The 15,524-nt window shown below is 43.7% G+C and overlaps 2 protein-coding genes across 4 annotated transcripts in view; both read right to left on the bottom strand.

Moving 5' to 3' along the window:
- rps6ka3b (ribosomal protein S6 kinase, polypeptide 3b) overlaps positions 1-5,798 on the bottom strand; it is a 47,145-nt gene extending 41,347 nt beyond the window's left edge. For both annotated transcript variants that reach the window (XM_079292073.1, XM_079292072.1), the window contains exon 1: positions 5,508-5,798. In XM_079292073.1, coding sequence (XP_079148199.1) covers positions 5,508-5,570 — 63 coding nt within the window. In that variant the 5' untranslated portion in view covers positions 5,571-5,798. The remainder of the gene's footprint in view (positions 1-5,507) is intronic.
- A 1,104-nt stretch (positions 5,799-6,902) lies between these two features.
- pdha1b (pyruvate dehydrogenase E1 subunit alpha 1b) lies at positions 6,903-14,847 on the bottom strand. Of its 2 annotated transcripts, XM_079291767.1 has the most exons (13): positions 14,715-14,847; positions 13,783-13,803; positions 12,626-12,760; positions 11,251-11,316; positions 10,992-11,165; positions 10,580-10,706; positions 10,360-10,451; positions 9,922-10,014; positions 9,690-9,845; positions 9,299-9,370; positions 9,035-9,102; positions 8,553-8,661; positions 6,903-8,467 (listed from the first exon to the last, which is right to left on the bottom strand). In XM_079291767.1, exons 1-13 carry the CDS (start codon positions 14,772-14,774, stop codon positions 8,303-8,305), a joined length of 1,338 nt encoding a protein of 445 aa, XP_079147893.1. In that variant the 5' UTR covers positions 14,775-14,847; the 3' UTR covers positions 6,903-8,302. The 2 variants fall into 2 exon arrangements, with proteins under 2 accessions (XP_079147893.1, XP_079147894.1); XM_079291768.1 differs by lacking the exon at positions 12,626-12,760.
- Positions 14,848-15,524: the final 677 nt, after the last annotated feature.

A 15,524-nucleotide genomic window follows, 5' to 3' on the forward strand; every position in this document is an offset into this window, starting at 1 on the left:
TCCTTTACTATGTCAAATAATACGTCAAACATCCTTTACTACGTCAAAGAATACGTCAAACATCCTTTACTACGTCAAAGAATACGTCAAACATCCTTTACTACGTCAAAGAATACGTCCAACATCCTTTACTACGTCAAATAACACGTCAAACATCCTTTACTACGTCAAATAATACGTCTAACATCCTTTACTACGTCAACGAATACGTCTAACATCCTTTACTACGTCAACGAATACGTCCAACATCCTTTACTATGTCAAATAACACGTCCAACATCCTTCACTACATCAAAGAATACGTCCAACATCCTTTACTACGTCAAATAACACGTCAAACATCCTTTACTACGTCAAAGAATACGTCCAACATCCTTTACTACGTCAAAGAATACGTCCAACATCCTTTACTACGTCAAATAACACGTCAAACATCCTTTACTACGTCAAATAATACGTCAAACATCCTTTACTACATCAAAGAATACGTCCAACATCCTTTACTACGTCAAATAACACGTCAAACATCCTTTACTACGTCAAATAATACGTCAAACATCCTTTACTACATCAAAGAATACGTCCAACATCCTTTACTACGTCAAATAATGTCAAACATCCTTTACTACGTCAACGAATACTTCCAACATCCTTTACTACGTCAAATAACACGTCCAACATCCTTTACTACGTCAACGAATACGCCCAACATCCTTCACTACGTCAAATAACACGTCCAACATCCTTTACTACGTCAACGAATACATCCAACATGTCAAACTAAAGATCTGATTGGTTCAACTTGAGTTATGAGCAACTTATCATGTTACGTTGTTTAGATTTCATATCTCATCAGTTATTATATCTTTCATGTTCTCTCTCTAAACATTTATACTGTAGATATTGGTTAAAGTATTTTTATTTCTATTTTCTCTGCCTCACCCTGGATCATGTGTGTGTGTGTGTCTGTGTGTGTGTGTGTGTGTGTGTGTGTGTCTGTGTGTGTGTGTGTCTGTGTGTCTGTCTGTGTCTGTCTCTGTGTGTGTGTCTGTGTGTGTCTGTGTGTCTGTGTGTGTCTGTGTGTGTGTGTGTGTCTGTCTGTGTGTGTGTCTCTGTCTGTCTGTCTGACTGTCTGTCTGTGTGTCTGACAGACAGACAGTCTCCAGACAGTCACAGCGTGAGGTTTACTTCTTGAGGTCACCAAACTCTGACCGCCTCGACCTCGTCTGCTCGGCCGAGAGCAAAGTGAAAAGATACGAGTCGTCTTTACGCAACGAGGATCATCAGCCGGTCTGCTCTCCTGAACAACAGCTGTGATTGAGACACCGATAGCAGCGACACCACCACAACAACAACAACAACAACAACAACAACGACGAGAAGAGAGCATGGTGATTATTCACTTCACCGGTAAGTGCAGCGCAGGGAGGATAAGTGAGGGAGAGAGAGCGAGAGACTTTGTATGTCATCTACGTTTGGTGTCAACGCGGCTTTAGAGGAAATAAGGAGCAGACACTGCTGTTGTACTTTGTCTGACTTTGATTTGGGGCGATGATCACGCTTTGAGTTTTGGAACTAACCTTCACATGATGTGGGTGCTTTTTGGGGGATGTAAACAGGAAGTATAAAGCTGCATTGGAGTCAGGTAATTGGCTGATAGGTACCATCTCTTTGGCCATATTTTGGGTCAATTGGCCCGACTAAAAGTATGCCGAATGAGCCCCTATCAGCTGTTATTTGCAGTGGACACACGGATGTACAGACAGAAGACTTTGACACCGAAGAAGACGTAAAAACCTGATGATTCTCAGGCAGGTTGTGCAGGTGTGAGGAGTGTCTCCTCTGGTTCATAACGGGTTTACAGGTGTTTAATAGCGTAGACATCAGGAGTAATGACATCCTCAGACAGAGGAAGTTCATCCTGTCTACATGATCAGATTTGACTCAGAACTGTGGCAGTAATTACATTAACTCACTCCCCGTGTGTCTTCCCTCTGGCTCAGTTTGGACGGACTGCATTGTGTCTGCAGCACAAGACATCGGATCGCACGCCTCCTGCATTCAGACGTTTATTAATAAGCGTTATCAGCCAGCACTGTAATACGATATCAACACGCAGAACGTCTGCAGAGCTGAAGGGATGCAGCAGAATGACCCAGATCCTCCAGCAGAGACCGGTCCACCACAGACAGACCCAGATCCTGCAGCAGAGACCGGTCCACCACAGACAGACCCAGATCCTCCAGCAGAGACCGGTCCACCGCGGACAGACCCAGATCCTCCAACAGAGACCGGTCTACCGCGGACAGACCCAGATCCTCCAGCAGAGACCGGTCCACCGCGGACAGACCCAGATCCTCCAGCAGAGACCGGTCTACCGCGGACAGACCCAGATCCTCCAACAGAGACCGGTCTACCGCGGACAGACCCAGATCCTCCAGCAGAGACCGGTCCACCGCGGACAGACCCAGATCCTCCAACAGAGACCGGTCTACCGCGGACAGACCCAGATCCTCCAGCAGAGACCGGTCCACCACAGACAGACCCAGATCCTCCAGCAGAGACCGGTCCACCGCGGACAGACCCAGATCCTCCAGCAGAGACCGGTCCACCACAGACAGACCCAGATCCTCCAGCAGAGACCGGTCCACCGCGGACAGACCCAGATCCTCCAGCAGAGACCGGTCCACCGCGGACAGACCCAGATCCTCCAGCAGAGACCGGTCCACCGCGGACAGACCCAGATCCTCCAGCAGAGACCGGTCCACCGCGGACAGACCCAGATCCTCCAGCAGAGACCGGTCCACCGCGGACAGACCCAGATCCTCCAGCAGAGACCGGTCCACCGCGGACAGACCCAGATCCTCCAGCAGAGACCGGTCCACCGCGGACAGACCCAGATCCTCCAGCAGAGACCGGTCCACCGCGGACAGACCCAGATCCTCCAGCAGAGACCGGTCCACCGCGGACAGACCCAGATCCTCCAGCAGAGACCGGTCCACCACAGACAGACCCAGATCCTCCAGCAGAGACCGGTCCACCGCGGACAGACCCAGATCCTCCAGCAGAGACCGGTCCACCACGGACAGACCCAGATCCTCCAGCAGAGACCGGTCCACCGCGGACAGACCCAGATGCTCATATTTAATAAAAAGCAGGATATCTCCCGCTTTGCGCTGGTCGGTTGGATAAGGACAGCTGTTTGGGTGTGTCCCCCTTGTGCTCTGGAAACTATGTTTTTTACACACAAAACGACGAGTTGCTGCCCTGAAGGATATTCAGGCCATGTTGCCATTTCTAATGCACTTCCTTCGTGCTGTTCAGAAAACATTTAGGCCTGCAGAGTGCATATTCACCGCTGCAGCCATCTTTGTTCTCCGCGTGCGTTGAATGAACTTGTCTTCAGGGCAAAAAGAATCACACAGAAGCATCTTCTGTTCACTCCACAACTCCAACCACCGACTGCTCTATGTGTGGCTTTTGTTGTGTGGTGGCCTAGAAAAGAAAAAGGCTTACGACACACATCGCTGCGAGAGACTTGAAGGTGTTACACAAGGAGGTGGGGGGGGGGGGGGGGGTTAAAGGTGAGCTCCATTGACGTGAGCATCAGCAGGAGAGTGAGGTGAAAACAGGCCGTGTGGGAAAAAGGTACGAGCAGGTACGAGCTTGTTCGAGAGGTGAGACAGAAGAGAGGCTGGCTCAGTGACTCAGAGTTTGATTATTACACACAGACACACACACACACACACACACACACACACACACACACACACTTCTCCATGCAGCCGTTGTGACATCTCATACAGGAAGTGGACACACACACACTCGCTGTGGCTCCGCCTCCTGCTTCTTTTATCAAGATTCAAAAACTTGTAGGAAGTAACAACTGGAATCACACACACACTCACAGCTGGTTTTGGTTCAATCTCGCGTCTCTTTATTTAAGTTATGCAGCATCTGTTCTCTGAGAAAGTGATGTTATTGTCACATTACTACTATAGAGCTGAAACAACAAGTCCAGACACATAAAATAGATCCTCGATCAAGAGTTATGTCATCGTTCTCCACGTTCTCTGCTCCGTCATGTTGTGAGGATTTGCTGCTTTTTATTCTCTCGTCTGAGTTATTTGCATATTTTGGGGTTTTAGATTGTTTGTCAGAGAAAACAAGACAATAGAAGATGTCCCATACAAGCATGTACTTTCATTTTAGAGACAACACAATCCACTTTAAAAAGTAATCTGTGCGTTATTATTTAATTATGTATTTTATGCACTTTTAATGTCTTTAATTGACTTTACCTGGAGATCATAACCCACTGCTGTTGTTTCTAAATGTTATTTATGAATAAACTGACTCGACTTTGGTTTTACACCAAGAAATAAATCCACAAATTATATTTAAAAAATCCACAAAGTGACTCGTGGTGACTTGTTAAGTGCTTTCTTGTGATTTAATCTGATTTGAATCATTCTATATTATTACAGTAGAGTGAGATATGGAGCTTTTTAAATGTATTTAATCTAATGTGGTGTCCCAATAGCAGCTTTTAGAGTAGAATAACGTTCAATTAGTGACTTTAAGGTGTATTATAATGCGTTATCGTGTATTTAATCTAATGTGGCATCACAGACAGAGTGTGTACAAATGTCTCACCTCTCTGGTCAGTGAGACAGGAGGACAGACAGACAGAGTGTGTACAAATGTCTCACCTCTCTGGTCAGTGAGACAGGACAGACAGACAGAGTGTGTATAAAGGTCTCACCTCTCTGGTCAGTGAGACAGGACAGACAGACAGAGTGTGTACAAATGTCTCACCTCTCTGGTCAGTGAGACAGGAGGACAGACAGACAGGCAGAGTGTGTATAAATGTCTCACCTCTCTGGTCAGTGAGACAGGAGGACAGACAGACAGACAGACAGAGTGTGTACAAATGTCTCACCTCTCTGGTCAGTGAGACAGGAGGACAGACAGACAGACAGAGTGTGTACAAATGTCTCACCTCTCTGGTCAGTGAGACAGGAGGACAGACAGACAGACAGAGTGTGTACAAATGTCTCACCTCTCTGGTCAGTGAGACAGGAGGACAGACAGAGTGTGTATAAAGGTCTCACCTCTCTGGTCAGTGAGACAGGAGGACAGACAGACAGACAGAGTGTGTACAAATGTCTCACCTCTCTGGTCAGTGAGACAGGAGGACAGACAGACAGACAGAGTGTGTACAAATGTCTCACCTCTCTGGTCAGTGAGACAGGAGGACAGACAGACAGACAGAGTGTGTATAAATGTCTCACCTCTCTGGTCAGTGAGACAGGAGGACAGACAGAGTGTGTATAAATGTCTCACCTCTCTAGTCAGTGAGACAGGAGGACAGACAGAGTGTGTATAAATGTCTCACCTCTCTGGTCAGTGAGACAGGACAGACAGACAGAGTGTGTATAAATGTCTCACCTCTCTGGTCAGTGAGACAGGAGGACAGACAGAGTGTTGTTAAATAAAGGTCTCACCTCTCCGGTCCCCCCCCCCAGAGACATCTTCTGCCAGGGATCCGCCAACTGAGCCAGAGGCATCTTGTCCTCCCTGTGCTTTCTACTTTTTCCTCTTTCTTCTTCTTTAATTCCTGTTTTCTGCCACCGGTTCTCCGTCACTCCCCTCGGTCGACACTTCTTCCTTCCTTTCCTTCTTCCTTTCCTTTTTTCTTTCCTTTTTTAACGAAAAGTTTCTGTATTTCCTGTGTGGAACCGAACCGCTCGCGGAGCTCTCCGCCGAACGACCGAGCAGAGCCGAGCCGAGCGAACACCTTCTAATTCCGGATCTGCAGCGGCGCTGAGACCGCCCCTTCCTCCGGGGAGACAGACATGAGAGAGAGAGGAGGACGGAAACTGATTGACTCACACACTTCCGTTGTTTCCCAATATGGCGGCCGGTGTCGGCTTACCTGTCCGTCAGACCGCTGCGTCACGCCTGCGTCACGTCAGTAGGCGGCTTCCTGTAGATAACAAGATAAATTAAGTAAAGTTTGGCGTATTCAGAATGAATATGAATATGAATATGAATATGAATATATATATATATATATATATATATATATATATATATATATATATATATATATATATATATATATATTCTTCATTTATATAAATCAGGATCGAGGGATCTCTGAGGACCCACGAGGACAGCCTTCCAGGTTCTCGCTACCGGAAATTGGAACAGGAAGTTGGAAATGACAATTAAGACAGACAAGTCCAGAGTAAAGTCCTGAACTTTGAGTTTCGGGTCCTAAACAAGTCATAATGCGCTCTTCACCAAATGTAATGCTGTTTGAACAACAGAGTAATAACATATTACATTTACGACTGAACTTTATCATAAAGAGTAGTGCTGACTTTGCACTTTCATGGTATTCAGCACTTGTTTACGTCATCTTACATTTGATAGAATAGATTTTAAAATTCTACTTTATTAAAAGCACTTCATGTTCTGGCTCCAGTTTATATATTTGAGCGTAATTATCGTGGTACATTTCATTCATAGTCACTCTTCATTCACTAGCTACGTCATCAGTAACGATCAACTGTCACGTTCGGTTGTCATGACTGTAGATAAATAGCGGAAGTAGATTGTACAGCCTGGTAGTGACATCTAGTGGTCAGTGCAGGAAGTACTCCGATTACTAAAGTTTAAGTTATAATACCACACAGTACAAATACTCCGTTACAGTAAGCTATAAGTATGTCAGTATAATCAGTAAAATGTAGTGAAAGCATTCAAACATTACTCGTTAATTTATGTAAAAGATGTACAATACGTACATCTGAGATGTAGTACAGTAAAAAGTACAATATTTAGAGTTCTAGGAGTATAGAGTATCAGGTAAAGAAAAGACTGTTAATCTTCACGTTCTTTATGAATTTATTTTACAGTCTCTCCGTTCCACAAAGCTTTTTACCTGAACAGGTTCAGTAAGAGTAACGAGACGTCGGCGTTAAACCCTCACACACAAATAAACAGATACTGACACATCATAAACCTCTACACTAAACTAATATATGTTTTAGTGCAACCATCCTCCAGCAGAGGATTATTCTCATACTTCCGTGTCTTCACACTTTCCTTCTCTTCTGCCGTCGGGTAGGAAGAGTATTTGGAAAGTTCAAGTACTTCAGTGAAGCAGGATGGAAAAGTAAAGTATTTTCTCTTCAGTACTTCTGGATAAAACATTCACTCAAAGTTAAATATTTACTTTATGGATTTGATGAACTGATCAGTCATCTTAATAATCACAAATCCTCTTAGAACTCAAAAATAAATACACGTACAAATATGCAGCAAGTACTCTGATCTTCTACTTCAGTAGTTTTGAATGTAGGACTTCCACTTGTCAAGAGTACTTCTACTTAAAAGTATCAGCATCAAAATATACTCTTAGTACTAAAAGCACTCAGTAAGCAGGACGGCCCATTTCAGAATTTTTATATATATATATTATTTATATATACACATACATACACACACATACATATGACCACTTTCTACATCGTGTAGCTTCGTCTGTAATAATGTAGCTTGTGTGATTTAGTGATCATATTTTGTATTAATCTAAAAAGTACAATATTTCCAGTACAAAGTAACAGGATTACTTGAGTTAAATCACTAAACTTGTCCTTCAGTACACGCCTTGAGTAGATGTATTTGTACTTCGTTGTAGCTGCGGACACACAAAGAAACACCGAATCCTTTCCTGCCGTCTCTTAAATAAACATTTTAACACAACAAAGAGTCTGAAAAGTCAAAGTCAAGTGATTGACATCAGGATATTCAGTTTCTGTTGCTTTCTTGGAGCGGAATCAGAATTTTAGGAACATTTAAAAGATTCGTGAACAACTCCTAAAGAGAGGAATTTAAAACAGACGCCGTGTTGGAACAAAGCGGAAACCAAAGTTGTGTGCGTATAATAAGCAGCCCCGAATATAAATATACATCAATAAATATATATATATTTAAAACGTACACACGGCACTCTGGAGACTCAGACACCACAGATGGCAGCAGCAAACACACGGTGGCTTTATAATGACAGTAAAACAGACGACAGACAAAGAATAAATATGTTTCCATATAAAACTATAAATAACACCGACAGGTTTCAGGTCCCATGAAGGTGCAGAATGATCCAGAAATCAAGGAAGGAGGCACTGAATGTTAATTCTGTTAAAGGTCAGGGAGGGTCAGGGAGTCGGTGCAGCTGGAGGGGCTTTCCTTTACTACCGTGTGTGTGTGTGTGTGTGTGTGTGTGTCGCTAGCTGACAGACTTGAGTTTGACCCAGGCGTTGGTCCCGCGGACCTCCAGCGGCAAGTCGTTGCTGAAGATGTGGTTGCAGAGCTCCTCCAGCGGCGGCTCTGGGTCCGATGTGGCGAACCGAGTCGCCTCCTCCACCTCCTTACGGATCGCTACGTCCATCTCCTGACGGGACAGAGAATCTCATTGTCGGCTGTAGACACACTACCGATTACCTAAAGGTCCAATGAAGAAGACTGTGTGTGCGCACCTTGAACTCCTCCACTGACGCCATGTTGCTGCTGAGCATGCGCTCCTTCAGCATGCTGATGGGGTCGCTCTTACTGCGCACTTCCTGGATCTCGTCCCGCGTGCGGTAGCTACAGGAAGTGACATCACAGTCAGAACAAACCCAAACGTCCCTTGATGAACAGGAAGTTACCAAACTAACAACGTGGTTTCATATTAGATTCCTGACCCGAGGTCATTTTATCCTCTATTTATCTGAACCTCTTATTATGAATTTATTTCACTTTTTCATGTTTGATACTTCATTTTTTGCATAAATATATTTAAAATGTATCGTTTAGTGAACGTCAAAATATCACAACAAAAATTATACCATATATATATATATATATATATATAAATAAATAATGTTCAAAGCATAACTAAACTCTCGTCTCACTTGAACAAGACATTGATTAAAGTGATGAACCAGAGAAACGACATGTGACCGGATGACGTCATCACCTGACGCCTGGGTCACTCATGCTGTGTCCATGGTAACGGTAGGTCTGCAGCTCCATGATGATCGGACCCTGAAAACACAACAAGTCGTCTCTCACAGCCGGCGGCCATCTTTACACATGAAGATCAGCTTCATCAACACGTCAAAGAAAACATTTGAGTTCACGCGAACGGAGACGGCTCGTGTGAGAAGTTAAGCCGGAGAAATAAAAAGAAGAACTTTGGGTTTAATTCATCACCGAGCTCTCCACCTGTTCACCAGCTTACCTTTCCAGACCTGCAGTGGTCTGCAGCAAACCTGGTGGCCTCTCTGACACACAGCACGTCCATCCCGTCCACCTGGGAAACGAGGACGCACGGTCAGAAGACACCGATCACCCGGCGCAGAGTTCCGTTTATCTTACAGACTGACGTAGATTATCCACAACGGTGCAGTACTCGTCCTTTCACTTCTGTTTGTTTGCAGTATCATACATGAGCATCAGACAGCTGTATGGATGTTCACACCTGCAACTGCCAGGACGGAGGTCCAGCCTCCTCCTGTTGTAGTCTGGGTTCATACAGGCCAGCTGCAGCGCACGGTCCAACAGACACACTGCAGCTACCGCCCAAGACCCCCACGTGTTAGAGAGTGTGTGTGTGTGTGTGTGTGTCTCACTCTGATTCCTGGTATGTAGTCTCCTCTCGTGTAGTAGTCGGTGCTGGCTGAAGCTCTCTCCACCGACGTGCCCATGCCGTACTTGTTGTTCTCGCAGACGAAGATGCACGGCAGCTTCCACAGGGCGGCCATGTTGAAGGACTCAAACAGCTGGCCCTGGGATCAGAGGGGGGGGTTAAAGTAGTCGTACGATGGGATTGTAGGATTTTTAAGAAGTGGGCGGGATGTTTACCTGATTGGCCGCCCCGTCCCCGTAGAGGGAGACGCACACCTGGTTGTTGCCTTGGTACTGGCAGGCCAGAGCGATGCCGGCTCCCAGAGGAACCTGAGCGATGACCAGAGAGCTTCACGTCACACCAACGAGAGGCGGCAGCAGCCCCGAGCGCTCACCGGTTCAATACTGTTTCATGAATGGAGTCTGGTGATAGAACGTAGCGCTCACTGAAACTGAGAAATTATGTTCGGAGTCTAAAATACGTTGATGTTCTCCGTCTACCGTAGAATATGAAACACTGACTGTGGAGAAGAACCTCAAACATCACTACGGCCCCCTTAATGTTTCCTTAATGTTCATAATGTTCATATTAAATACGCCTGTAGATGTGTGTAGGTGTGTGTAGGTGTGTGTAGGTGTGTGTAGATGTGTGTAGGTGTGTGTAGGTGTGTGTACCTGCGCGCCCACGATGCCGTTTCCTCCGTAGAAATGTGGAGCGTACATGTGCATGGAACCCCCCTTTCCTTTGGCCACGCCTCCTTTACGACCTGAGGAGTGATGTTAAATAAATAGATGAATACTTTATTAATCCCGTCGGGGCAATTGTTTCACTACAGCAGCATTTATGGTGAAGCAATAAAATAAATAAATCCAGTCTTTAGATTGTAAACCTCACCCGTGAGCTCGGCCAGGATCTCTTTGACGGAGATCCCGCGGGTGTACGTGTAGCCGTGGGCGCGGTAGGCGGTGATCAGGTGATCCGAGGGGTTGATGGCGGCCTCGATGCCGACGGCACACGCTTCCTGTAGAAGAAGAAGAAGACGAAGAAGAGCATGAGGACGGGCCGGTAGAAGAGCCACGGATTCCATAAAATGAAACGATAGCTGGAACTGCACCGCTACCAATAAATGGAATAAAAAGACAATTCAATGCGTGACTCTATTCTGTCCCAAAGACTGTTAATATAAGGTTTTATGAAAGAAGTGAAATATAAGTAAGAATGTGATTCTCCTGTCTTTTTTCCAGCGGTCAGACAGATTAACGGTGAACTTTGTTTAAATGATGTCACAGCTTGCTGCGGCGGTCACCTGTCCGTCACACAGGTGACAGAAGCCTCTGATGATCTTCTGCTTGTAGAGCTGGTCGGCTTTGAGCTCCATGCGCCTCACGGTCTGCATGACGCGGTAATACTGCAGACCCTGATCCCGGGTCAGCTCCGCCTGCACCGGAGGGCCCTCCTCCAGACGGTGCACGTCGCACTTCTACCACACAGACACACGGTATATTCTGTAGTTTCTCTCCACGTTCAGTGCGTTAAAAAACTACTTTCAGAGCAGTTTCACTCACCTTGATGTCAAAGGTCGCCTGTGAGGCGAAGTCGGCGAAGGAGCGAGAAACCACGACTCTGGAACCCTGAAAAATAAATCAATAAAACGCATTAAACATCAAAAACATGAAGCACAAAGAAAGAAAACGGCTTCCACACAGACGAAGGATGTCCTCCTCTTCACAGCAGGTCCAGGGTCAGGTGGTTCACGCTGGACTGGACTCCTACAGCGGTCAGACTGGGGGGGGGGGGGGGGTCAGGTGGTTCACGCTGGACTGGACTACTACAGCGGTCTGACGGGGGGGGGGGGGGGTGGGGGTCAGGTGGTTCACGCTGGACTGGACTACTACAGCGGTCTGACGGGGGGGGGGGGGGGGGGGGGGGGGGTCAGTAACAGGGTGGGAGAACAGCAGCCGAATCTTTCAAACCAAAAACTGGTTCTGGGTAAAAAAAAGAATACGAGTATTTTATTGAACATCACTGCTGCTCAATAAATGATTAAAATAGAAACAGAAGATTTGATGGAAAACAAAATGTGATATTTTTAGGGAGTTTAGATGATTATTAGATATATTTGCAACATGACAGTTTAATTCTGAACGCATTTTAGTGAAACCAACTCATTTTAGGCCAGAAAGTAAATTAAGGAGCAAACTAGAGGAAATATCTAACCCGAGATCATTTTGACCGGTTTGTGATATTAGAATGACAATCATGTTTTCATAAGTCTGTAGAATGTGATGCGTAGTGGGACGTCTCTGCAGCACCACAGTATTTCATTTAAAGATGTTAACATTTAGATTAATAGTCCCAGTCTGAACATAAGAGTTCTGCTGACTCGTGTTTTATTGGAATAAACTCTTATTCTTGGTGTTAATATAAGCTTCACTTTAAGCAAACAGAAATCCTAAAACTGGGTTTTTGTATAAATTAATGGGAAAATGAATCATTATGGAGCAAATATGGCAAATATTTATTGATCAGTTTTTAGGTTTTGCAGCTTTATATATTTTAGTGAATCTAATCTTTTGGGGTATTTGAAACATTAGTAAGAGCTCAGAGAAGTTGTGATATATTTCTATAGACAGTCATAACAGATCAGGAATTGAATAATCGTCAGCAGCAGCACTGTTGTTACAGTAAATCCATAAAATGATAAACGCTGAAAAAGACAAACATCTGTGATGCTCCATTTAAAATATGAGATTCTTTTCTTTACGTCTTCAGTGAATGACTTCATAGATCTCTCAGAGAGAAAGAAAAGAAAGAACTCGATGGTGCATGAACCCAGAACTAGCTGCGAGAGGTTCGTTCTCTTTACTTCTGGATGTTAAACAGACGTTCGGCTTCCCGCCCCTGTTAGTGATCACACACGGAGGCTCCCAGTGCTCTTACTGGTCCGTCCAGCTGGTCGCTAGCTAACGCTCTAGGACTGACTGGTGGTGGTTTGGGTGGTTGCCGCCGGGTGTGAGCCAAGGCGGGCGCCGCCGGAGAGGTTGCACTGACGTACTCTGACAGGTCAACCAGCAACTGGGGAACACAGGAGCCAACCAATCAGACCAGAGCACAGCCAGAGGAGGTGTTCAGGGTCTACAGGTGACAACAGCACAGACACACACACCTCTGGAGGCTAAAACAAGCAGAACACACGGAGTCTGGCCCAACAGTGTCTACACCTCACCTGATATTCTTTAATTGGCACATTTTACATATCTTTTACACGCATTATATCACAAATAAACTGACACATTAAAATAAGATGATGTATAATCTAAACATTACCTGATCTTGTTTCATATGATTGAACACCTTATTTATTTGGTTTCTCTTTGACTAACACGGTCTGCTCTGATGAATTGTTAGAGTGTGTGTGTGTGTGTGTGTGTGTGTGTGTGTGTAACGGTTCACAAATCCACGGTTGGGTTCGGTACGATACAGTAGAAAACTATAAATGCAGAGAAATGTACTTGATTTTAAAATATATTTATTCATTACAACTAACGTCATGAAGTTATTCTTTGACTTTGAACAATGATGGAACTATACCTGAGTGACTCATCTTCTGGGGTGTCTTCTTAGCAACACATAAGCATAAAAAACACAAACTGCTCCTTAATGTTATTAGTGTTGTTACTTACATCTTGCTAAAGAGATTTTTAATCTCAATGGACTACCTGGTTAAATAAAGGTTTAAAAAATAATAATAATATTTAATTTTTATTTATTCAAACGTATTCGGTTCGTCATGCGTACCGAACCGTGAGCCTCGTACCGAACGGTTCAATACGCGTATCGTTACACCCCTAATATGTATACATATATACATACATACACACACTATCTGCCGAGACGCCACAGAGCAGCTGATTCATCTCAACACCATCAACGTGTAAAGAAACAAACAAGACAAAGAACGTTTACAGTTAAATCAAAGAATTTAAAAGGAGATCTTAACACAGTGAAAGAGCAGATTGACTATAATGTAAGTTCTATCGTGTTGTATTTTAAAAACTCACTGCAGACAAACATCAGCAGAGCAACGAGCTGCTTACCTCGGACACTGTTTGGGCTCCCTGGGGTTCAGGTGTGGGGGGGGGGGGGGAAGAGAGAGAAGGAAGACATGAATATATTGTTCTGTGTGTGTGTAGCCGAAGGGAGAGAGCGAAAGCAAGAGGCCTGCCTTTTCAACCCAATGCCATAAAAACAGTTCTGCAGTTCGTTTTTAGGATCAGTTTGATCATCATTCGCACAATTTATACATTTACAAAACCTGAATCAGAGCTGATGAATATGGATGCACTGATGAGTACAATCACACGTTTCTCTGATCTCTGGAGTTCAGATTAAAGACTGAGCGACCAGTGATTAAAAAACGATAAGAGTTTTAAAGTTATTGTTGCGCACATTTGAAGTCTCTTTAAAAACATGTGAAGATGAAATTCTGTCCGAGAAAGTACTTAGGTTTGTACTTTAAGTGCTTGATGCTAATGTACTTTACTTCACGTTTAAAATGCACAACACGTTTAAAATGCAGAACTGTTACTTGTATGAGTATTTCTACACTGTGGTAATGCTTATTGTAGTTAATATATAAATAATTGTATTTGTAATACTTTAGTAACGTAACTTCCTCCACTAATGCTAACTAGTGGAAGCTAAATTTAGCCTTTAATTGCTTCATGTTTAAACTCGATATTGGTCACACCAGTGCATCTTAAATCAATAAAGCTGCGCGAGGAACGCAAACGAGAGACGAATTAGTCTTAAATGAATTAAAGATGAGCTGTAGAGACAGAAAAGTAAAAGACAGACATGACCACAGCATGCAGAACGTGAAGAAAGAGTCAAACTAGCCGCTGATGCTAACATGCTACCATGCTCACAAGGTCAGCTCCAACCAGCCAAACAAAACCAAAGCTAGCTAGCCGTTAGCATCAGCTAAGAAACGAGCACAAACTCAACATTAACATCAAAACGCACTCACCACATTCCTGCCAGTGATCCTACAAAGTGCGTTAGAGATAATGGTCAACATGTTTTTCATGCTACTGAACGAAGACCCAGCTCTTAAAGGATTAGAACAGCGGATGTTAGTCGCTACTAAAGTGCTACTTCCGTGTTAGTGTCCGTGTGAGATACGAAGCCGGGTGTAACACTGACTAGCGTAGAACATTGGTTCCTAGAGGTTTATATAGCGGCACGGAAAATGTTATTTAGAATTTAATTTCATAGTTCGTGCCAATTATTAAAACAGTAATGTAGATACAAAGAGGAAACACCTGTGTATTATTAATTAAATTGACGAATTAACACATTTGAAAAGATTAGAACTTACAGGCAAGTTTAAAGTGTTTTTGTTAACAGAAGATTCAACAGTTTTAACGTAAAGTTCAATTAATTTAACAAAGCAGGACGCTTTAAAAATTGTACTTTTTAAACTACAAGGTTTGTCTTTAGATTTGTGAAAATTATGGAAACCAAACTGCAGTACTATACAAAGATAAATCATTACATATAAGCACCTTTATTAAAAAAAATAAATAAACTTTTCACTGGACTTTGCTGTATATATGTTAACGATAGTTTATTATAATACAACTGAGAATGTGACAGGAAAATCAAATTAATATTTAAATAAGAAATCGATAAAACACATTTTGCAGTTATCTTTATTTTGACACCAGGGGGCGAAGAGTCAAAAGTGACAAAATTATAAAATAATAATATATAATAAATATGTGAAATAAAAACATGTTTACAGCATAAGAGCACGACTCATTAAAGAATAAATAAG

Source organism: Melanostigma gelatinosum, assembly GCF_949748355.1.
Source record: "Melanostigma gelatinosum genome assembly, chromosome: 20".
Lineage (NCBI taxonomy): Eukaryota > Metazoa > Chordata > Actinopteri > Perciformes > Zoarcidae > Melanostigma > Melanostigma gelatinosum.